This window comes from Podarcis gaigeae (genome assembly GCF_964106915.1).
Source record: "Podarcis gaigeae genome assembly, chromosome: 15".
Classification (NCBI taxonomy): domain Eukaryota; kingdom Metazoa; phylum Chordata; class Lepidosauria; order Squamata; family Lacertidae; genus Podarcis; species Podarcis gaigeae.
In genome coordinates, this window is record NC_139692.1 from 43,326,026 (window position 1) to 43,350,552 (window position 24,527).

Genomic DNA, 24,527 nt, shown 5'->3' on the forward strand with positions numbered 1-24,527 from the left:
GGCAAAAGCATATGACTCGTTCCACAGTATCGGGAGCTCTTGTCAGACCGCCCACCCTGCAGTGTAGGCAAGGAACTCGAGTTGGAGGAGAGGGCGTGACAAAGAGGCAGAGTGGTGCACGGAGGTGGGAAAATCTGGCGTCTACATGAGCGGCTTCCTGAATAAGCTGGTGCCCCTAACCCCAGGATACCTGGAGGCTGGTGATAAAAAAGGCTACCTGGGACAGGATTCCATGTGGTATAATTAAATCTCAGCCTCCAGGAGTTTGGAGGAGGAGGAGGAGGAGAAGGAGGAGCCTGGTGCACAGGACTGTCCAGCAAAGATCTGCACAGGAAGAGGGAGAGAAATCTGAACAGAGAGGCTCAAAAATGCCCAGAGCTGCCGCGAGCCACCTGGAACAGCCGGACCCCTGGGAAGGAGAGGCACGAGGTGTGCCCAGGCAAAGGACCCGCTTCCTGCAGCCTTGCAAGGTCAAGTCCCTGGCCTTCCCTGGAAACCTCGAGGAGGCCCCAGAGAAGTGCAGGGTCCGGCCCATGCGCTCCAAAGCCCGGCGCATGGCGGCCAACGTCCGGGAGCGCAAGAGAATCCTCGATTACAACCAGGCCTTCAACGCCCTGCGGCTGGCCCTCCGGCACGACCTGGGCGGCAAGCGGCTTTCCAAGATCGCCACCCTCCGCCGCGCCATCCACCGGATCGCCACCCTCTCCACGTCCCTCCGGTCCGGGCCTGCAGTGGGGTGGTCCTGCGCCCACGCTGAGTGCCAGCCGACCCGGGGCGAAGGCAGCTTTAGTGACAGCCAGCCCAAACTCTTCCAGCCTCGCTGGGATCCTGGATACAGTAAGGGGTCCCCATTTCAGCCCAGTGCGACAGCATGCGTGAAGTACCTCCCTGAAAACGCTTCCCGTCACTTTGTCGAAAACCCCAAAGAGGGCACTTATGGATCCAGCCCTGCCTGTTGTCCAGCCGGCACCCTCCTCCTGGGGGGCCGAACCCCCTACCAGCAAAGACTTGCAGACAGCGGCATTCAAAGTTGTCCTTCTGGTCATTTTCCCTGGAAGCACGGCTTGTTCTGAGATGGAGACTCTCAGCCTTCTTCATCCTTGTGGTCCTGATGGTGAGGGCACGATCCTCTGCTTCCCCTGAAGTTGGATCGGGACAGTTTTCCTAGGATCTCACATTGACCCTTGCAGACTTAGAGAAGTTGCGCTCTCAGGATTTCACATTTCCTCTGGCTGAGTTTGTAAAGGTATACAGATGCTTTTTTGACTGTGCCTTCGTGGGGTAGAGACCTATCTCTTAGGTGCTCCAGCTAATTTGTAAATATATACAGTGGCTTTTTGACTGCATGCTCCTGGGGAATCTGTAAAATGCCATGCACGCTGATGGAACTGTATAAATATATTATATTATGATCTTGCAACCACTGGATACTGCAGGAATATTTGTGTCTTTAGGATGTTTTAGGTTCACGGAGGCCACCCGCCTTTGTGACTTTTCCTGAAATAATCTGATGCCTGCTCTGTCAGGCTGATGGAATCACTGCCCTGATCTGGAGGGCAGCCGCACTGCAAAGCAGCTGAGAGGCGGCAATATTTCAAAGGGGCGTCAGAGGGGTACCCGCCACCAGGATGTGAGCCTCAGATGGTTTTCCACAAGGGAACGTGGTCCTCGTACCAGATGTGGAAGCTTAACCACTACCAGTAGAAACACTGACTTGGGAATAAGCCCTACAGAACTCACTGGGGCTCATTTCTCAGTAGATATCCATGGGATGGCACTTGTCAGCATCACTACAGTTCTGGGCGCAAGTAGAATGTGGGGGATGAGATGTGAACCAGCTGATGTCTTAAGAAGGAACAGAAGGATTCCAGCTGAGACATTTGAACACCAGCACAGGCAGCAAGATAGGTGTGGTTTGTTTGTCTGTTTAGATCTGTTGGGGCATAAACTCTAGAACCTGTAATCCACAAAGGGTGCGCCAGGGCATGCTAAGAGTGCTGCAAGATGAAAGTTAATTAAATAATCGAAGGCCAAAGCATTTTGGGCATGTGTCCCTTCTCTTATTTCGCCTCTTACTAATCCAGACTGTACTGGGGGATTGGGGCACGTGATGGCGATGGGAAGTAATTCTGCTCTACCAGGGTACGGACGGATCAGGGATTTCTAGCTGCGATTCCTGCATAGCAAGGGTTTGGACTAGATGACTCATGGGTCCCTTCCAATGCTATAATACAGTGGTACCTCGGGTTAAGAACTTAATTCATTTGGGAGGTCTGTTCTTAACCTGAAACTCTTCTTAACCTGAGACACCATTTTAGCTTATGGGGCCTCCTGCTACCGCTGTGTGATTTCTGTTCTCATCCTGAAGCAAAGTTCTTAACCCAAGGTACTATTTCTGGGTTAGCGGAGTCTGTAACCTAAAGCGTCTGTAATTTGAAGCATCTGTAACCTGAGGTACCACTGTACTATGATTATCTACACACACACACACACACACACACACACACACACACACGTGTCTGTTGTGCTGTTCTGGCCTTGCCTCCTTCTAATTAGGAGAGATTTCCTACCATCGCAGAGAAAAACAGAGGGACAGATGGATTTTGCTGGAGGCAATCATTATTTCTCTCATGCATTCTTTTAAAACATTCATGTGTAAGAGTGAAGATGGCCTCCCATTTTAATTCAGAAATTTTTTTGTTGCTGGTTTTTTGTGTTGTTGTTTTTTTTCAAAAGGATGAGCTTTAGCTATCTGCAGTTGGGAGACACACTGATCTGCACCGATATAACAGAGTCACTTGATAAAACCAGTTGCTGTGTTTCTGTGACGCTCCTTTTGCCCAGCCGCTGAGATCCCCGTGCCATTATCTACCATGTATCAGTATAGTTGACGGTATCATAGTTATCTGTTCACTGTCCTGAACGGTGGAGCAATTTGTTTTCAAAATTGATGTAACCTCCTCTGTATTTTTGAGCAATATTGGGAAGGGCTGCAGCAGAGTGACAGAGCAGCTGCTTTGCGTGTGGAAGGTCCCAGGTTCAGTCCCCGGCGGCATCTCCAAGTAGGGCTCAAAATGTCAGTGCAGATAAAAGAAAGGACTTCTTCACACACCTATGGAACTCTCTCCCACAGGAGGCAGAGATGGCTACCAACCCAGATGGCTTTAAAAGAGGATTCACATAGGAATTCATGCATTAGTATTGATGGCTACCAGCCATGAATGGCTCTGCTCTGCCTCTGCAGTTGGAGGAAGCCATGTCCGTTGCTGGAAACTGCAGCAAGGGAAGAGGGATCCTGTGTTCAAATCCTGCTTGGCATCTGGTTGGCCACTGCGAGAAGAGGATGCTGGACTAGTTGGGCCAAGGGCCTGATCCAGCAGCCTCCCCTTATGTTATGCCATTATTCCCTGCCTTGAAAGTGTGGAGAATCACTTCCAGACAGCATAGAGAGCTATTGACCAATGATCTGACTCAGAGAAATGCATCTTCCTGTTTAGATCAGCCCTATATTCATGAGGACTGGAATCTTACTTTGTGTTACTTGCAGGCTTCCCATTGGGGCATTTGGTTGACTGCAGAATTCCGGAACTTGCATCTTCCTACTATCCACAAATAGGTTGTGAGGCTCAGAACATCACTGTTTCCACAGTGCTTTCCTTCCTTCTTTGCAAAGGAGTCCTCCAGGGAAACAGCAATATGAGACTCCAGCAAAGGGCAGGAGATTCTGTTCTATTGAGCTTGACCCACACATACTTCTGAGCATCACAGAAGTCTTCTTCAAGCAGAGGAGGGAATGGCATCAACATTCCAACCCGTTTTGTTCTCTGTATGAGGTGGAAATCTTGTTTGGGAGCAGCGGGGGGGGGGGGGGGAGAAAATGTAGATTCTTTTTGTGGGAGGGTGACCCAGCCAGAAAATTCCTCATGTGGTCCACAAGGTGGCACTCTACACTAGTTCTAAACTCTGCACATATACCGTCCCAGGTACCAATCCCAGCATCTCCAGGTAAGACAACAGTTGCAAAGTGCAATGCTGAGCTAGATCATGGGTAGGCAACCTAAGGCCCTGGGGCCGGATCCAGCCTAATCGCCTTCTAAATCTGGCCTGTGGATGGTCTGGGAATCAGTGTGTTTTTACATGAGTAGAATGTGTTCTTTCATTTAAAATGCATCTCTGGGTTATTTGTGGGGCACAGGAATTTGTTCATCCCCCCCAAAAAAAATATAGTCTGGCCCCCGGCAAGGTCTGAGGGACAGTGGACTGCCCCCCTGCTGAAAAAGTCTGCTGACCCCTGAGATGGACCAATGGCCTGATTCAGTATAAAGTCTCTTTAATACAGCCTTTTATTCAGATCCATGAGGACCAGGATCTTGCATTATTTTTTTAGGATGGTTCAGAGGCACAGCACATGCAAAAGGTCCCGGGTTCAATATGGAACATCTGCAGGGAGGCTGAGAATGTCCCCCTGCCTGAAACCCTGGAGAGCCGCCGCTGCCAGTCAGGGTAGGCAATACTGAGCTAGAGGGTCTCCTGACTTGGCCTAAAGCCCATGCTCATCACTGCTTGGGCACTGCAACAGCAGATGCAAAACTGACGTGCTGGTGTGTGCATCCTGCAACACCCCCCTGAGAACTAGTAAAATGCTCAGTCCTTTGAAAACTGGGGCGTGGTGCCTGCCTCGTGATAGAAGTCAGCAAAGAAGGGCACGCAGGTGCTGAATCTAACATCGAGTGTTTCTCACTTTCATAGACTTGAAATAGTATTTGGCAGCAACTAAGAAGATTACCCCTGAAAATGGGCCAAGCCACATCCACACATGGAGCGGGTTGCCCCTTCAAACATCTTGACAGTTTCCCAGGCTCTCCCCTCCTGTTTCGGGAGCACTTTTAAACACTGCCATTTCCCATCTGGTCTTCAGACACTGTCGCTAAATGGAGCCTCCAGATTCAGGGGCAGTCTATCCCTAAACGTCAGCAGCTGGGGAAGCAACAACCAGAGAGGGCTGCTGCCTCCAGTGCCCTGCCCAGTGAGCTTCCTTAAGGCTCCTGGTGGGTGCCCGTGGGTGGGAAAGGGGTGCTGAATCACTACGGTTGGTTTGATCCATCCCGCTGAGGTTTCCTTGAGGACTAGAACAAGGAACTGAGAAGGAGGTGTAAGGAAATAACTGCTAAATGCGAAGAAGGAACTGAGGTTTAGGAATTAGGGATCAGAAGAAACGATTTGGGAATAAGGAAAGTAAGGAGACGCAGGAATAAGGAACGGGGAATAAGGAGCCAATTCCAGCCTCCATCTGCCTTCTCCAGGGCTGCGGCTGCTGTTTCCCACCCGCCAAGTCCCTACCGGGAGCTTCTTCCCAAACCCCGCTTCTCCACCACACAACCCGAGCAATCTGCCCACTGCCGGCGGTTGGCGGGCCGTGCCTTGGGGCGAGCGACCGTCAGGGAAGGCGCTGTGGCTCCTCCTCCTCTTGCCTCCTCCGTGAGCTCACAACCCAGCCTGGGCGGCCCCTTCGACGGACCGGCGCGCAGTTGCCAAAGAGCGCTTTGGAGAGAGAAAGGCGAGCGCGGCGGATAAGAGAGAAGCCTGCGTGGCTGGGTCAGGAAAGCGAGTAAGAGGCAGGAGGAGGACGGAGAGAGCCCCCAGCACCAGGGCGCGGCGCGTGTGATCCCGTCGAGGCGGCGCCTGCGGCTCCCTCCCCGGACCCCCTGCACCTTCGCCCGGATCATGGGAGTCTAAGCGCGGCGCAGCCATGGCCATCAACACGGAGGCGCCGCTGGCGAAGGCGCTGGAGAACTCTCCTCCGCCTGTGGACTCGCACGAAACGGAGAAGCTGTTGACCGCCGTCGGGGTGGCCCCGAAGTCCTTCTCAGCCGGTGGAGAAGGCGGCCATGAAGCGCCCGCCGGGGGAGAGGCCGAGCGCAACGGCCACCACAGCCTGCCTTACCAGTCCGGCTCGGAGGGGAAGCTGGAGGCCACGTCGCTCTCGCCGTCGCGGCTCAGCCTGGGGCGCGCCTCGTCCACGGCCACCACCTCCAACCTCCACGAGCCGGGCCGCTCGCGGGACTATCTCCCGCTGGCCATCTTCTCCTGCTTCTGCCCCATCTGGCCCCTCAACATCCTGGCCTTAGTCTTCTCCATCATGGTAAGCGACCGTTCCCCCGCTCCAGCGCGTCCCCTCGGGACTCCGGCTGTGCGCAAAGACGCGCCGCCCTCGCCAAGTTCCTTGTGCGCCCTAGGCGCACCGGGGACATCGGCACGGCGTCGGGGAGTCGCGGAGCGCGGAAGTCCCCGGTGGGAACTCTGTAGCTGCGTTTAAAACTTGAGCAGAGGGCGTTACATCGGGGAGAATGGAAGAAGAGTGTCGGTAAGGGAGGGGTGTCTTAGTTTCTCCAAAAGTCTGTGAACTGCACGTTTTGGAGTGGACTGTTCTTCCAGTTTCGGAAGGACACGACTTTTGGGGGTTTGCGTGTGAGAGAGAAAGAATATGCAATCATGTCGACCTAGCTGGGAAGAGGAGGAGAAAACAAAGAGTGAATAATTGTTATTAACAACTTTCCCTGCATAACAGACTCCAAATACAGCGGCTCCCTTCTCAAATACGGGGTGGGGCGTGTGCGTTTTTTGGATTGGGGAGATGGGAGAAAGACTTAAACTGAGTGTGAGGATTTGGGGGAATTTAATAATAGTAATATTATGCTAAAAGTGCCCTTTCAAATGTAGAATCTTGCTCACGACTGAATTAAGGCTGCGGTACCCTATACCCGCTGACCTGGGAGTAAGGCGCGTTGAATTCAATGGCAGTTCTGAGCAAAGATGTCGAGGATTACACAGCAATAAAATCAATTTAATTCGCGGGCCAAATTACAAGGGTTTTTGGTTGGTTGGTGTGTGTGTGTGTGTGTGTGTGTGTGTGTGTGTGTGTGTGTGTCTAATTCCCTCTTCTGCTTAGCAAACGAAGTTGATCAATAGCTCCAAACCCTGCCCTCTTCCTTCCCATCCGCCCCAGCTAGACACGGGTTGGAGACAGCTCCCACTTAAGTTAAGACGTCTCAAGAACAGCCTAGGCGTCTCTTGCTTAGCTCTGGATTTTGTCGGAGAGAGATGTAAAAAATTATACAGTGAGGAAATTGGGGGGGGGGGGTTGCCAGAACTTGTTGCCATGTAATGTCGAAATAAAAAAAGACTACCCTGAACATGTACAGAGCGCCTCTGACCACAAAGAACAAACACAAGCTTCTGCCACGGGGAGGGTAAGAGAGCTCAGAGAGCAGTTTCCAGAGCTGATAGATGCAAATTTGGTTGCACATTAACCTCTGACTGGGGGGGGGTGTCCCTTCCATTCCCATCCTGTGGGTGCGCTTACCAGCAAGGTGAGGGGCAGCCATGTGTTAACAGGATCCCCTGCAAAGAATGACAGGACCACAGCAGTCCAGAGAACCCCAAAACGGGCAAAAGTCTCCTGGTCACAAAGGCGTACGAACTAGCGGGGATGCAGTGATTAGCGTGGGAGAGACCTGGGTTCAAATCTCCACTTGGATATATGAAGTTCTCTGGGTGTGATCCTGGGGGGCCAGTCACCATCCTCATAGCCCGACCTACGTCGCAGGGCTGTTGTAGGGATTAAATGAGATGGGGGAGAGACACGGATGCCGTCTTTGAGCTTCTTGGGAGAAAAAGGTGGGTTATAAAGGGAAGGAAGGAAGGAAGGAAGGGGGGACCCAAAGTTTGTTGGGGGGCAGCACCCCCCCTCAGAAGTCACACAGCTTCCCTGTGATGACTAGAGGGAACGAGGAAGAATTCGTTTCCGTTCAGCTGACTATAGAAAGCTCTGGGCATCCATAGGGGGGTGTCTTCCTGTTTCTCCTCTCCCCAGTCTCTCCCCAAGCATATGTGGGGTTGGCTTTGGGGCAGGCAGAGATGAATTTGGATGCTGAGGAGATTCATCCATAGGGCTGGCACAAGGAGGCCTCTCTCTCCCTCTCTCTCCCTCTCTCTCTCTGGATTTGGCTCCAGGAAGGCCTCCTGGCAGATGCAGCCAGGGAAGGAAGGGAAGGGTGGAAAGGGAAACAGAGCACAGAATTCTAGCATTGTACAGTTGGGAGGGGCCCAAAGGGTCATCTAGTCCAACCTCCGCTGTGCAGGATGCTCTTTTAATTTCTAAAACGGGGCGTGCCGGTTCTCAAGTTCCGCCTTTGGGCTGAGATGAGGGCAGCCACCCACCTGCGTCCCTAAGGGTGTAGAGGGCAGGTATCTGGCAGGAAAAGGCCCGGCGCGCTTGACGTGCTCAGAGGCAACGCTTACGCTTTTGGCATGGTTCGAGAAGGCTGAGCTTAGAAACAGAGAGGACTAAGGTTTAGCTGCCACGCAGGGCTGGGAGAGGTGGAGTAAAGGGCAGCCAGCATTATTTTTTTTTTTTTTAATAAATTTTTATTAGGGGTTTTTACAAAATAAAGTACAAAAATAAACAACCTTTCTTTTATCTCAACAGAGTTTCATGACTTCTTTGGACTTCCTCACATCTCCCGCTGCCATTTTCATCATCATAAATTTTTCCCAGCAATTTATCATCTAATTTGCAAATTTTATAACCACTTATTTAAATATAATCCTCTGTAAGTTAATTTCTCTTAATCTCACTTTACATCCCATTTCGATCCGATTTTGTGGTGGCCAATTATTTATGATCAAACATCCTACTTAACTTTCCACCAAATCACAATATTTTTGTAAATAAATCTTAAATTTCCTCCAATCTTCTTCAACCCTCTCTTCTCCCAGGTCTCGAATTCTGCCAGTCATCTCAGCCAGTTGCATATAGTCCATCAGCTGCATCTGCCATTCTTCCAGAGTGGGTAGATCTTGAGTTTTCCACTTCTTGGCGATAAGTATCCTTGCTGCTGCTGTTGCGTACAAAAAGAATGTTCGGTCCTTCTTTGGCACCATCTGGCCGACAATGCCCAGGAGGAAGGCCTCTGGTTTCTTAAGGAAGGTATACTTAAATACCTTTTTCAGCTCATTATATATCATTTCCCAGAAGACCTTCACCCTGGGACAAGTCCACCAGAGGTGAAAGAATGTTCCTTCATTTTCCTTACATTTCCAACATTTGTTGTCTGGCACATGGCATATTTTGGCTAGTTTAACTGGGGTCATGTACCACCTATATATCATTTTCATTACATTTTCCTTCAGAGCATTACATGCCGTGAAGTTCATCCCCGTGGTCCACAACCTTTCCCAATCCTCAAACATAATATTATGCCCAATATCCTGTGCCCACTTTATCATGGCCGACTTAACCATTTCATCTTGTGTATTCCATTTCAACAGCAAGTTATACATTCTTGAAAGTACTTTAGTCTTAGGTTCTAACAATTCTGTTTCCAACTTCGATTTCTCCACCTGGAATCCTAACTTTTTATCCTTTTTAAAAATTTCTTGAATCTGAGCGTAATGTAACCAGTCTCGCACTTTGTCTTTCATTTTTTCCAAACTCTGCAATTTCCAATTGTTACCCTCTTTCTCTATTATTTCCCAATATTTCGGCCATTTGGCCTCCATATTGGGTCTTTTTCGGGCCTTAGCCTCCAGAGGTGATAGCCATCTTGGAGTTTTATTTTCCAATAGGTCTTTGTATTTTGTCCAGACATTAAACACTGCTTTCCTGACAATATGGTTCTTAAAGGCCTTATTGATCTTAACTTTGTCATACCATAAGTATGCATGCCAGCCAAATGCATTGTTAAAACCTTCTAAATCTAACACATCAGTGTCCTCTAGAAGTAGCCAGTCTTTTAGCCAGCAGAAAGCTGCGGCTTCGTAGTACAACCTTAAGTCTGGCAGGGCAAAGCCCCCTCTTTCTTTCGCATCAGTTAATATCTTAAACTTAATTCTGGGCTTTTTGCCCTGCCAGACAAATTTAGAAATATCTCTCTGCCACTTCCTGAAGCACTCCGTCTTATCCACAATTTGCAATGTTTGAAATAAAAACAACATCTTAGGCAATACATTCATCTTAATAGCAGCAATTCGGCCTAACAAAGAAAGCTTCAATTTTGACCAACTGTCCAAGTCTCTCTTAATTTCAGACCAACATTTTTCATAATTATCCTTAAATAGACTCAGATTTTTTGCTGTTATGTTTACCCCTAGGTACTTTACTTTTTTAACCACAGTTAGTTCTGTTTCTCTCTGAAACCGTTCTGACTCTGCATCTGTCAAGTTTTTTCCCAACACCTTAGTTTTCTGTTTGTTTAGTTTAAAGCCCGCTACCCGACCAAAGTCCTGAATTAATTGTAACACTCTTTTTGTACTAGATTCTGGCTCTTGCAATGTCAAAACAAGGTCATCTGCAAAAGCTTTAAGTTTATATTGTTTCACTCCGATCTGAATCCCTTGCACCAACCGGTCCCCTCTAATCAAGTTCAAGAGCACCTCCAGGACAGAAATAAACAGCAAGGGGGAAATCGGGCAGCCTTGTCGTGTCCCTTTTTCAATCTTAAACTCTTCTGTAACCACATTGTTAACTATCAGTTTTGCCTTTTGTTCTGAATAAATCGCGTCAATCCCATTTTCAAAACCCCGCCCCACTCCCATTTCCTTTAAATTCCCCTTCATAAATTTCCAAGAAATATTATCGAAGGCCTTCTCCGCGTCTATAAAAATTAGAACTGCTTTAGTGTTAATATTTGTTTGCAAAAGTTCCAAAATGTCAATAATGTTCCTTGTATTAGCAAATAAATGTCTTCCTGGGAGAAAGCCTGCCTGGTCTTTATGAATTATCTCATTTAAAACTCTTTTGAGTCTTCCTGCCAAAACGTCAGCAAATATTTTGTAATCCACATTTAAAAGGGAAATGGGGCGGTAGTTCTTAAGTTGTGTCTTTTCAGTTTCTGATTTTGGTATCAATGTGATGAAAGCTTCCTTCCACGATTCAGGCGCCTTCTTTCCCTCCATAATTTCATTGCTGACCTCCATCAGTGGTTGAATCAAATAGTCACTTAATGTCTTATAGTACTTGGAGGTCAAGCCATCTGGCCCTGGAGACTTGCCCAACTTCATATTCTGAATGGCCTGTTCTATCTCTAGTCGTGTTATTTTACTATTCAGGAGTGATCTATTTTCTTGTGATAGTTTTTTAAGTCCATTTTTCTCCAAAAATTTTGCAATCTCTTCCTCCTTTTGTGGCCCTTGAGTGTATAATTTCTTAAAATATTTCTGGAAACATTTTCTAATTTCCACCGGGTTCTGAATATTCCTTCCTTCTATTTCCAAATTTGTTACTATGTTCAGCTTTTGTCTCTTCTTCAACTGCCAAGCCAGCAGTTTCCCACATTTATTAGCCGATTCAAATGTTTTTTGTTTCATTGATTTAATCTTCCATTCTATTTCCTGATTTATCAGTTTGGAATATTGTGCCTGATGAAGTTTAATTTCTCTCAAAATCGGCTGTGACTTCGGGTGGCAGCCAGCATTATTGGGGAATTGCAAGAGCATCTCCTCTGGCCAGGGTTTACAGGGTTGGCTGTGTAAACTTGGCAGAGCAGTGGGTGATGGGAAGAAAAGAGCCGTGCTGGAATCGTAGTCCAGAACAGCTGGAGGGCGCCAGGATGGCCAAGGCTGGATTAGTGGTTAATAATATAAAAGCTGAAAGAGAGAGATGCAAAGAGGGAGCTGTGCATGGTAGCAGCCAGGATTCCTCCAAAACAGGGAAAGTTTTTCAGGGAAACGCAGAGTGGTTCCAGACTGAACATAGGAAGCTGCCTTAACACTGAGTCAGAACGTTGCTCCATCTAGCTCAGTACTGCCTACACTGGCTGGCAGTGGCTCACCCGTATTTCAGATCAAGGATCCCTTCTCCAAGCCCTAGCTGGGGACGCTGCCAGAATTTGAACCTGGAACCTTCTGCATGCAAAGATGATGTTTTACCACTGAGCCAAGGCCCATCCGTTAAAAAGAAATCAAGATGCTAGCCCTCATTGGTGCTGAATTAAGGGCATGTTTGAATAGGAACACAGGAAGCTGCCTTATTGGTCCATCTGGCTCAGGACACTGGCTGGCAGCAGCTCTCCAGGATTTTAGGCAGGGAGCCTTTCCCAGCCCTACCTGAGGATGCCATTGGTGATTGACACCTTCTGCATGCAAGGCAGATAGGCAATGGGGAGAAAGGCTTTGATAAGCCCCCCTTGTACAGGGCTTGTCCACAGATAGACAGCAGGCTGAGTAGGACATGGAAATAGGGGGTCGTGGCACATTTGAGCTCTGCATCCATACTAACCACATGAAAACACTTGTTTCTCAAGACCGTCAAGTAGGATCGATCTGGCAATAGCAATGCGGAGCCCCCAGGTTCAGAGGAAGTCTATTTCAGGAGACCAAGAGATGATGAAGAATGCCATGGGGAGGGCCTTTGCACTCCTGTCCTGCTCAGGAGCGTCCCGGAGGCACCCAGATGGCCATACAGCAGGGAGGAGGTTGCTGGGCCTAGGTGGGCCTTAGGCTCCTGGGACGCCTCTCCAGATGTTCTTACGAAGTAAGATAGTTAAGAATGCAGCCTCCATAGGCAGAATCAGCAGCAGGGCCTTTGAATATTTTATTTATTCATTAAATTTGTATGGCACCCTTAATCAGAAGACCGCAGGACAGCTCACAACATAAAAAAATACAAAACGAAAAGACAAAATACATAATAAAACCAAGTTCAAAAACAACTCCCAAACACATTTAAAGGGTCACAGAATGTTTAATTAGCCAAAGGCCTAGGAGAAAGGGAATGTTTTCGCCTGGCACCTAAAGATATGCAATGAAGGTGCCAGGCGAGCCTCCGGGGGGGGGGGGGAATCCCACAAATGGGGAGCCATTGCAGAAAAGGCCCCGTTCTCATGTTTCTGCCCTCTCGTGAAGGAGGCACATGAAGAAGGGACTCAGATGATGAACACAGAGTCTGGGACAGTTCGTATGGGGAGAGGCAGTCGTGAGCCTTAAAAAGGTTTAATAGGTCAAAACCAGCACTTTGAATTGGGCCTGGAAACTAATGGGCAGCCAGTGCAATTAGGCCAGGATTGGTGTAATATTCTCAAACTGTCTTGCACCGGTGAGCAACCTGGCTGCCAAATTGTGCACCAACTGATGTTTCTGAACCTTATTCAGAAGCAGCCCTACATTTAACACTTTGCAGTAATCTAATTTAAAGGTTATCAGAGTACAACTGGGGGACAGACAACCGGGGAGGGTCACTGCCATTTATGTCCTGCCCTCACACCTGGAAAGGGCTGTAGCACAGTGGTAGAGCATTTCCCTTGCATGCAAAAGGCCTTGGGTTCAATCCCAGGCATTTCCAGGTAGGCTTGGGAATGTCGCCTTCTCTGAAATCCTGGAGAGTTGCTGCCAGTCAGTGTAGACAATCTTTAGGTAGAAGGACCAAATGGTCTGTGTCAGAATAAGACAGCTTCCTGCATTATTATTATTATTATTATTATTATTATTATTATTATTTTAACCAGCCCTTTATTCAGAACAATGAGGACTAGGATCTTTAATTTTAGGGAGTCACAGCTCAGGGGTGGAAAACCTGCCTTACATGCCAAGTCACAGGTTTAACCTCCAGGCAGAGAGGCTCATCTTCTGAAACTCTGGAGAGCGGTTGCTGCCAGTCAGTGTAGACAGACCTGAGCCAGATGGTCTGACTCAGCAGATGGGTCCTTGAGAGTTTCCCAAATGCATCCTGCAAAGTAGAGGATGCTGGATGGACCATCTTTGTTTAAGAGATTGTTTCGGCAGTTAAGATTTAGTTTTTGGAGATGCAATCTTGTAGCTGTTACCTGCTGCATTTCAGTGATCAGCAAATACATTTTATTGCATATTCATGAATAGAAGTAGAAGTTCACATCAGCTTATCGCGGCCATTTAAAGTCTTGTAACTGTGAGCGAACTGCCTAAACCTTTGGATGGTGTGAGCCGCCTTGAGCTGGGCTTACTAAGGATCAAATGTAAGAGGACGTTGGAGGCGGACCTTTGGTCTGCTCCAGCAGCCAGGCTCTTCTGAAGAATTATTGGAAGGGGGGTCAGCATTTCTGTCCCCTTTCAGGTTGAGAAAAGAGCCACTAAGAAGTCTTTCCTGACTCCCTGTTATTTTGTTACAAGTCAGGAGCGTGTGATGTTTTTGCCACCTGTGTCCATTTGATTACCGAAAGCAGCCCCAGAGGACCATTACATACTCCACGGTTTCGCAAAGATAACTTCAATTCTCCGCCGCGGAAGCACACACAGAGGCCATCTCCCCGATTAGCAGCAACAACAAAAGCAGGCTTATAAACTGCAGTCATAACCCCGTTTACCTGGGAGTGAGTCCATGCAAAATAAGTGTGTGTTTGTGTGTGTATCTTCTTCTTCTTTGGCGATCCCTCGTAGCTGAGTAAGATTGTCTTCCATAAACACAGTTTTAACAATGAGTCCGTGAATGACTGTGGAGGTCAATTCTGGATCCACACGTCCTTCCGCAGTGGGGACATAGGTTTCTGGGCGGGAGTTGATCACGGTGTGGATTTGCCAAGCGTGCCTTCCTCTTAGCTTGTTTCTCCCTTGCGTCCTGAGTTTGAGTGTCTTCAAAGCCCATGATACCTTTGGTAAAGGCTGTTCCCCAACAGGAGTGCTCGCAGGCCAGTGTTTCCCAGTTGTTAGTGTTTATACTACATTTTTAAATACTACTTTTTTTTTTAATCGAGCACAGCTGTGGAAGTGGGTTCAGGCTGCAAGGGAGGGTTTAATGGGAGAATCAAGGGTGGGGGAAGATTTAATAAAGGGGGGAAGTCGGCTAGCCAAGGGTTGACCTAGAAAGGTGTGTGTGAGTGAAAGCAGTGTAGACCTAAGTAAAAGCACCACACAGACATGCACATTGAAGGTTTCCCATTTGTAATGTAAACATGAGGCAGCTGTGTGCTGCTGCAGCAAATAAAGACAATACAATCCTAACCTGGAGATTTCAGGGATTGAACCAGGCAGGGACATTCTGCATGCAAAGCAGATGCTCTATATACCTTACCCATGTGGGAAGCTGCACAGGGGTCCTTTTTAAAGGTGTTACAAAATTATTATTATTTTAGAAATCTGCCCATGCATGGACCTCAAGGCTGCTGGCTTGGAGAATTTACTTTCCAGTGCTAGATTTATTTATTTAGTTATTAAATATACCACTTGGCGGTGGTGGTTGTTTCTATTAAAATAATCTCAAAGTGGTTTACAAAAAAAAAGCTAAAACTATCAATATTATAAGATGACCCGACAGCAAAAATTCAAACTTCCAAAGATGTTAAAATAACAGTAGACTGGATACAGATCAAAACCCACATTAAATTTCTAAACAACTGGACAGCCTTGCCTAAATAAGAATGTTTTTAGCAAGCACTGAAAAGAGCTCAGTGAAGGCGCCTGCCTGATATCAAGAGGCAGGGAGTTCCAAAGGGTAGATGCTGCCACAGTAAGATGCCAAATTCTCCCAAATATACTGGAACAGGTATTATGTGGTCCCTGTAACAGTGCCAGTTCCACCGATCGAAGCAACGCTGTGGGCTTATGTGGGGTAAAACGACCTCACAGGTAAACTGCCCCCAAGTTGTTCGCTGATAACAACAACACCTTGAATTTGGCCTGGGAGAAAATCGGCAACCGGTGAAGATCTGTGAGCGCAGATGTTCTGTGCTGACAAGGCCTCACTCTGGTCAGCAATCGTGGGGCAGCATCCTGCCCCAACTGCGGCTTCCGGGTCAAGCATGAGAGAAGCCCCCTGTGAACCAGCATGAACCAGGGGGGTGAATGGCAGCGCACAGGTCTAAGACGGGTCCATTTTTCTCCCCTCCCCTCCCTTCTTTTGACAGTCTAGGAACAGCTGCCAACAGGGAGATGTGGACGGAGCGCGGCGGTTGGGGCGGGTTGCCAGATTCCTCAGCATCATCTCCATCGTCCTGGGGACCCTCATCATCGTGGTTTGCACACTGAAGTTCACAGGTAGGTGCCAATCCGTGTCCAACCCAATTCCTCCAAAGACACTCGCTCACAACCCTAAAGAGAGCTCAAACCAAGACGGCATGTTCAACACCAACACCATTATTCTTCCACCGCATGCAATTATTTTGACATCCAGCCGCTGTGTTTAGGCAACCGATTCAAGACGTTTCCTATCAAAAGATCAACAAGGAGCCTAGGATTATACAATACTATCATGTAGTGAGCACGAGACATACAGTCCTTCACATGTAACAGTACACAGGGCCTTTTCGGTAGTGGCACCCTCCCTTCAGATGTCAAGGAGACAAAGAACTACATAATTTTTAGAAGACATCTGAAGGCAGCCCTGTATTGGGAAGTTGTTAATGGTTGATGTTTTGATATATGCTGTAAGCCGCCCAGAGTGGCTGGGGAAACCCAGCCAGATGGGCGGGGTAGAAAGAATAAATGAATGAATTGGAAAAAGCCTGGCATTTCAGGTGGCAGAGCATGAGGCTCTTAATCTCAGGGTTGTGGGTAAAAGATTCCTGCATTGCAAGGGGTTGGGCTAGATGACCCTCCGGGTCCCTTCCAACTCTAAGATTCTATTATTCTAACAAAACGACGTGATTTTCAAGGATGGTCTTTGCAGGGCTACCCTCCCCGCAGCTCCAGGCCAGATCAAAAAACTTCAAGGAAATGATTCTGCCTCGCCTCTCTCAATTTTGGTGGCAGGGAAGGGGGGAAAAGGAGAGCTTTGACAGCATATCCCAGGCAAAACAAACCCATGTTTATGTCTGCAAGGAGTTTATAATGCAGAGCGGCTTAGTGGTAGTGCCTGAGCCAATGCATTCAAATGGTGAAAAAGGAGATTGCGACTAAACTTTAGGAAGGAGATTCTGAGAGTAAGAGCCATTCAGTCATGGAATGGTCTCCCTCGGAAGGTGTGGACCCTCTTTCACTAAAGGTTTTCTAAAAAGAATTTTAAATTTAATTTATATACAACAATTATTCAACCATCATTTTAACATCTCCAACTTCCACTCCTTTTAACGAATGTACTCTGAAACATCTTTTTCAATTCATTATACATCACTTCCCCGTAAGCTTTAACCTTATTGCAAGACCACCACATATGGGAAAAGCTAACTTCTTTATCTTTACATTTCCAACACTTATTCGATTTTGAATTAGACACTTTTGCCAGTCTAGTAGGTGTTAGGTACCATCTATATAACATGTTCCTATAACTTTCTCTTAAACCAGAACATGCTGTCAATTTTATGCCCATATTCCACAATCGTTCCCATGCTTCCATTTCTATGTTATGTCCAATATCTATTGCCCCTCTTTCACTAAAGCTTTTAAAGCAGAGGTTGGCTGGCCATCTGTCGGGGATTATTTAGCTGAGATGCCTGCGTTGTAAATAAAATTGTAACAGGAACACACCTGTCTTGTGCTTGTAAAAACTGCCTGACCAAAATGACTCTCTTTCTCTCTTTCCACCCCCAGGTTACCTGCAATCAAATTAGCATGAGCAAAGCTTGAGGGAAAAGGAGGTGGTCCTTCGACCTGCATATTTATTTGTGTTTTTGAGTGGCTGTAGGATGCCTCCCATTCCTGCGCGGTTGCAAAAGGAAGGACTTTTTCAGCGGGAGAAAAACGTGGGCGTCCTCCACAGCCCAACCCTATCCTGCTCCCATCCTTGGACAGAATTACAGCATGCCCATCTTCACCATTAGCCTTTCGGATCACAAAAAAGTTTATTTCTGGGGGACGAACAAAACGTACAACCCGATGAACAGGACTAGGCAGGAGGGGAAGAATGAAGATCCCTTCCTGCCTGGCACAGGAACTCTCTACCTCGTCATCTGCCACACAGAGAGAAAGACACGGATGGGCACGGAGAACCATCAAGAGGAGGCGCATTTCTCCCAAAGCAAAACTCTCCTTGATCTCCCGCTTCCCCCCACGCCAGCGGCAGTGAACTGGGTTTTGGACAGCTGGATGCTTTGCCTCTCCGCGGGCGTTGGGCAGAAATCACTCCTATTGCCGTGCAGAAAAAATTGAGAAGGAAAATCCACCGAGCCACCCAGCCCATTCCAAATACTGTTTCTCCTCTGCAGGGATGGTTCTGGAGCAGGGATCAAGGGAAGGTGTGGGCGTCGAGAGGGAATTCTGTTTTGTATATTTTGGATGACCATTTGCATGCCTGTACGTAGGAGTAGGAGAAACTCATAGCTGAGCCTTGTCTCACTGCCCAGACGCCATCCTTGTGCTTGCTTGGTCCTGCGCGACGCATGATGGGTTGTTTTGTGGGGTGTTTTTTGTTTCCTTTTTGCAAGAGAGGCCCATGCCGGAGAATTAGTGGCGGTCCGCTGCCTCTCTCCGCGACCCAAGGACGTTTCATCCCTGGGGCGGCTGAGGGGAAAGGGCCCCGCTTCTGCGTCTCCCATCAGCTCAATCCGGCACCCATCAGGGCTGGGATGTGAAAAGGGACTGTTCCGCATCCCTTCGTTGAAATAAATTATAAACCTGCTTAAAAATAATATGCAGGAGAAGCAGATGCAACGGAGGGAGGCAGTTCCAGCGTCTGAAGGCAGCACCAGTTCTTCCAACGGGAAAGCGGGTGTAGAAAACCTTTTTCTCCCTCTCTCACAACACTAGAATACAGGGACACCCAGCGAAGCTGAAAAATGGAAGCTTCAGGGCACATAAAAAGAACTCTCAAGTAATGCTGGGGTTACGTTTTGGGGGTCGCAGGTAAAACCAAAATCGTTTATAGTCAAAGCACATTGGGTTCAATGGTGGGTGGGATTGCCAAAGTCCTTTTTCACACAACTCTGCCGCCTTTTTAATTACCGTATTTTTTGCTCTATAAGACTCACTTTTTCCCTCCTAAAAAGTAAGGGGAAATGTGTGTGCGTCTTATGGAGCGAATGCAGGCTGTGCAGCTATCCTAGAAGCCAGAACAGCAAGAGGGATTGCTGTTTTCACTGCGTAGTGATCCCTCTTGCTGTTCTGGCTTCTGAGATGCAGAATTTTTTTTTCTTGTTTTCCTCCTCCAAAAACTAGGTGTGTCTTGTGGTCTGGTGCGTCTTATAGAGCGAAAAATACGGTAATTGATTGCCAAGCGCATAAAGCTGAATGCACACAAATGTGTGCAAGCTGCGAGGTACCTGTACTTATTTAGGCTCTTGTGCTCAAGTTCTGCTTGTGGGTTTCCCATAATAGGCATCTGGTTGATGCCTGTGGACGCAGGCATCTAGACGCAGGACTAGATGAACCCTTGGTCTGATCCAGCAGAACTCTCCTTAACGTTTTTATGGCCAAGGGACAGAAGGCAGATTCCTCTTTAAATCAACCTTTTTTTCCAGAACCATGAGGACTAGGCTCTTAGGGAAATGGCCACAGGGCTTCTGCTTGGCATGCAGAAGGTTCCAGCTTCAATCCCTGCAATCTCCAAGTAGGGTGGGGAAAACTCCTGCCTGAATCCATGGAGAGCCGCTGCCAGTCAGGGGTGGGAGGACTTTTCTGGCCAAAGGGCAACCTTCTGGAAGCTGCATGGCAGGAACGGGTGAGGCTAGAGGCAAAGGAAAATGAACACAGTGATGGATAGAATCATATAATTGTAGAGTTGTAGCATCCACATGAGGACTGACCTAAGATACAGCAATGATCTGGCTTGGTAGAAGGCCATTTCCTGTGTTCTGGGATGTTCTGGGGAAGTTCTGATCATTCCTGCTGTAAACACCTGGATTCTACACATTCCATAGAATCTATTATCAGAATATTTGGAGATTTGTTAATCCACTGGCCTAGCAATGGAGTCAGCATTTACTTTTCACTGGGGATCAGGAGGCCGGATCCTTCGCGAAAGATCATGCAAGGAAGCAGCATTCACACATCCATCCCAGGGAGAAAAGAAAAGAAATTGAGGCAGCCACACTGTCTCTATCTTCTCATTTCTACAGACTCCAGGTTGGTGTCTGGGAATTCTGGGGGGGGGGGGTCTCCTTTATTTTTGGATGAAAATATCTCTGTCTTCCATTTCTTCCTTTTCTGCAAGAGATTGTATCGTATTTTTGTCTTTATACTTCTTGGCATGATGACAAATAAACAGAAAAGTTACCATGCATGGTCAAAACCTGGGCTGGACTCAAGTCTGTTGAAACAGTCCCTTCCAGATCGTGAAGCGGGAGGTATGAGTTAAATAAAAGCCCTTGCCAGAGGTCTCATAAAAATTAAATATCTATTGCTTGCTACACCCAGCCTCATTTTCTACTCCTAACTGCTGAGGTGCTGTGGAATTCAGGACTTCGTAAGAGGCTGCCTGCTGTCTCTCTCCAGGAGTCTCCGCTCTGAGTCAGGCCATGACTCCAGCCCTGTGTGTTTCAGAGGTGAGCTCCTGCGGGGATGGCCATCCCTGCTCTAACCAACACGACTGGGGAGGTTTAACTGCAGGTGCAATTCAGGAAAATAATAAGAAGGAGGTCTTGCCTATCTGAAGTTTGGGGAACAGCAATCTGGTTAAAGCGACATTGCAGCTGCAAAGAAACCCTGTAAACTGCAGCCCTAAAAAATGCTTCTTTGCCTGAGCAGCTTCTCTCCTGCTGCAATGGGTGAGCCTTGTGGAAACTTGTCAGCATCTCAGTGCAAACCTCTCCCAATATAACAACAACAACAACAACAACAACAACAATTTATTATTTCTACCCCGCCCATCTTGCTGAGTTTCCCCAGCCACTCTGAGCAACTCCCAATCGAGTGTTAAAAACAATACAGCATTAAATATTAAAAACTTTCCTAAACAGGGCTGCCTTCAGATGTCTTTTAAAAATAAGATAGCTGCTTATTTCCTTCACATCTGATGGGAGGGCGTTCCACAGGGCGGGCACCACCACCAAGAAGGCCCTCTGCCTGGTTCCCTCAGTGTCCAGGCTGAACGATGGGGGTGGAGACGTTCCTTCAGGTATACTGGACCGAGGCCATTTAGGGCTCATTTATAAAATATACTCATTTTTGCTAGCTATAGATACACACAAGCACAACATAGTGCAGCCTTATGTGTCACATGCACTTTGCACACACCTCGGGCCAACACACAAATCTTGGCGGGCCTTCTCCACTGAAGAACTGCACCCCAAAATTAGCAGCAGTTCAAATTCCAAAGGATCGCTGTGTTTACGTTTCCCACACTGTTTTGGAAACTGCAAAATTGGCAGGTTTGAATTGAATTCAACTTCAACTGAATTTCTCCCCCAATTGTTGTTCTCTTTGACATGGTGGGAGGGCATTCCACAGGGCGGGTGCCACTACTGAGAAGGCCCTCTGCCTGGTTCCCTGTAACTTGGCTTCTTGCAGGGAGGAAACCGCCAGAAGGCCCTCGGTGCTGAACCAGTGTCCATGCTGAGTGATGGGGGTGGAGACGCTCCTTCAGGTATACTGGGCCGAGGCCATTTAGGGCTTTAAAGGTCAGCACCAACACTTTGCATGGTGTTTGGAAACATCTGGGAGCCAATGTAGGTCTTTCAAGACCGGTGTTATGTGGTCTTGGCGGCCGCTCCCAGTCCCCAGTCTAGCTGCCGCATTCTAGATTAGTTGTAGTCCTTCTACATGCAGTGCATAAACTATGGAACTCCCTCCCACAGGAGACAGTGATGCCACCAACTTGGATGGTTTTAAAAGATGAATTTGCAAAGGATAATGCTATTACGGCTCTGATGGCCATGTCTCCGCAGTTGCAGGCAGAAATGCTTTTGCATCTCAGCCCCTGGAAACCACAGCAGAGAAGAGGGCTCTTGTGCCTGGGCCCTGCTTGAGGGTTTCCCTCGGTGAGGCATCCACTGTGAGACCAGGATGTTGGGCCTGATCCAGCAGGCTCTCCTTATCCTTATGGTCTTCACGTTAACCAGCCTGGCTGATGCGGAAATGGGATGCTGGGAGTCTTCAGTCCAGCACGACCTGGAAGGCTGCAGGTTCCCCGACACAGATAAGCAGAAAGACAAGACTTTCAGAGCTGGAAGCTGAATTCAGCTACCAAAACGGAAGCAGCAGCTTTGTCTGGAATGAGTTGCGGGCTGCTGGGATTTGAACTGCAGGGATCTACAGCCAGCAGCGACAGAATCCCGCTTTCCAGCAAAGGCCGCTGCCCAAAAGCAGGTTCCCTCCGGAGGCGTTTTCTTCCCCCGAGTGGATCTGCGGCAGCTCTCTTCCCATCCGGCTCTCCCTGCCAAATGGAAGCGAGTTCATGGCAACAGCCAAGCTTGCATTATCGCAGCAAAGCAAATTAAAAATAAAATAAAACACAACCCGCCTTTCCCCCCTCGTCATCATCTCCCAAGCGCCGGCTGCAAGCCAGTTTACACCATCAGCAAAATTGATCTGTAAAGTGTGGGAGGAGGGGAGGCTGAGAGCATCTGTTCCGCTTGCAGAAAGCGCCAGGTTCAAGCCGCCCCTGTGACATATCTCCAGATGTGGCCAGGAACATCTCCTGCATGAAACCCTGGAGAGCAGCTGCTGCTGCCGCTGCTGCCGGTAAGTGTGGAAAACACTGAGCTGTCTGGATCACAGGTCAGAATCTATATAAGGCACATGCTTGCATTTCAACCCTTTGTTCAGAGCCATGAGGACTAACATCTTGGTTTATTTTAAGGAGAGCAACCACAGCTGTTTGGTGCAGCCGCCTCCTTTGCATGCAGGAGGTCCCAAATTCAATCCTCTACTGGCATCTCAAGTTAGGGCTGGGAACGCAGCACTAAATGTCACCCCAGAAAGCCCTCAGCCAGCACTTTGGGGGGCTACACTGCTCCAGCATATTCTGGGTTCGTAGAGGGATTTTTGTCTTCTCAGCTCGTGACTTTATGGGCCGGTGGACAAGACCTGCAGCAGGGATCTTTACAGCTAAGGCATAATTCGTGTTTCCATCTCTGCTTGCCTGGTGGGAGACGTGCTAACTGGCTTGTCCAATTAGATTAAGGCTTTGGGTACAGAAGCGAGAAAACATAACGGCTCTTAGATGGAAGGGGGGTAGGAACCACGAACAAGCACATTGCTTGAAAAGCTTACAGCAGGGGTCAGCAAACTTTTTCAGCAGGGGGCTGGTCCACTGTCCCTCAGCCCTTGTGGGGGGCCGGACTATATTTTGAGGGGGGAAATGAACAAATTCCTATGCCCCACAAATAACCCAGAGATGCATTTTAAATAAAAGCACACATTCTACTCATGTAAAAACACCAGGCAGGCCCCACAAATAACCCAAAGATGCATTTTCAATAAAAGGACACATTCTACTCATATAAAAACATGCTGATTCCTGGAACCATCTGCTGGCCGGATTAAGAAGGCGATTGGGCTGGATCTGGCCCCTGGGCCTTAGTTTCCTGACCCCTGGTTTACAGGGAATTGGCTCAGCAGGGCAGAGCCCCAGAACCTATTTGAAAGGCCACAAACATACTTGAAGGGAGAGGGGGCACAGACACTATTCTAATTCATTAACTTTGCAGTGAAAAGCTTGATCTGTAGGACTTAGGACATAGCTGATTGAAACCATGATGAATTTGGGAACACCTTCACTGTTGGAGGCTGGATGGCCCCGAATACGTCTGCTGGGAGTCACAAACGGAGAGAGTGTTGCTGTGGGGCTCAGAGGTCCTGCCTGTGCGATTCCCTTTGGGGCACTGCTTGGTCACTACAAGAAGCTGGACTAGATGGGCCTCCTCTGGCCTCAACCAGCTGTGAGCTCTTCTTATGGAACCTCCAGGTCCAAAGGCAGTCTATCTTGGTTCTTAGGTGAATTTGATCACTGTCAGAAGATAACGCTGGAGCAGAAGGGCTTCCTTTGGCCCAATCCAGCTGAAGAGCTCTTCTCATTAATTAGTCACAGGCAGCTTTTTACCACTGATGTACTTTTAACATACAATTAAGGTAATAAGAGATACCTTTTACATTAAATTAAAGGCTCAAGGGTGTTTTAAAAACAACGATGTTAAGGAATGACAAAATAATCAAACAAGGGAGAGGAGGAGGAGCAGCAAACCTGTAGCCAACCTGCAAACCATGTAGCCACCACCAGGCATTATATAAGCAACACACCCTCTCAATTCATTTGGAGACATTAAAATTAAAAGGTTAAAATGTCTTCAGGAAACAAATGTCTGCACAGAGGCAGAAAACCATCGGTGAAGGAGCGATACCGGCCTTCCTTGGTAGGAAGATCCAAAGTTGTCCTTATCTTATGAACATGAGGACTAGAAACTTGGATTTTAAACACAAACAAATCCCGCCCCCTGCCCCTCCAATTGCTAAGAAATTCTTAAGATTCAAAGCACAGAGGCTGTGTCCTGGGAGGTTGTTCCAATTCTTTCCATGTGTTTGACCTGCTTTTGACTCTCGGCCACGAGAGGTTCCCCTGTGGCTAAAGTCAGCCTGGGAGGTGGGATTTGGGGAGCAAGCCCAAATTGAAGCACGAGAGAAGGATTGGACAAGACAGGATGTAATCCCAAGGAGCACCCTCACCCCCCACCCTCCTTGGCTGGACAGCCAAC

General features: G+C 48.0%; 2 protein-coding genes across 2 annotated transcripts; both read left to right on the forward strand.

Moving 5' to 3' along the window:
- Positions 1-351: 351 nt before the first annotated feature.
- Positions 352-1,336, forward strand: BHLHA9 (basic helix-loop-helix family member a9). The gene has a single exon (XM_083714228.1). It carries the CDS (start codon positions 369-371, stop codon positions 1,071-1,073), a length of 705 nt encoding a protein of 234 aa, XP_083570354.1. The 5' UTR covers positions 352-368; the 3' UTR covers positions 1,074-1,336.
- Positions 1,337-5,402: 4,066 nt separating this feature from the next.
- Positions 5,403-20,128, forward strand: TRARG1 (trafficking regulator of GLUT4 (SLC2A4) 1). The gene is made up of 3 exons (XM_083714924.1): positions 5,403-6,142; positions 15,873-16,002; positions 17,494-20,128. The coding sequence occupies exons 1-3, from the start codon at positions 5,750-5,752 to the stop codon at positions 17,511-17,513; spliced, it is 543 nt and encodes a 180-aa protein (XP_083571050.1). The 5' UTR covers positions 5,403-5,749; the 3' UTR covers positions 17,514-20,128.
- The last annotated feature ends 4,399 nt before the right edge of the window (positions 20,129-24,527 follow it).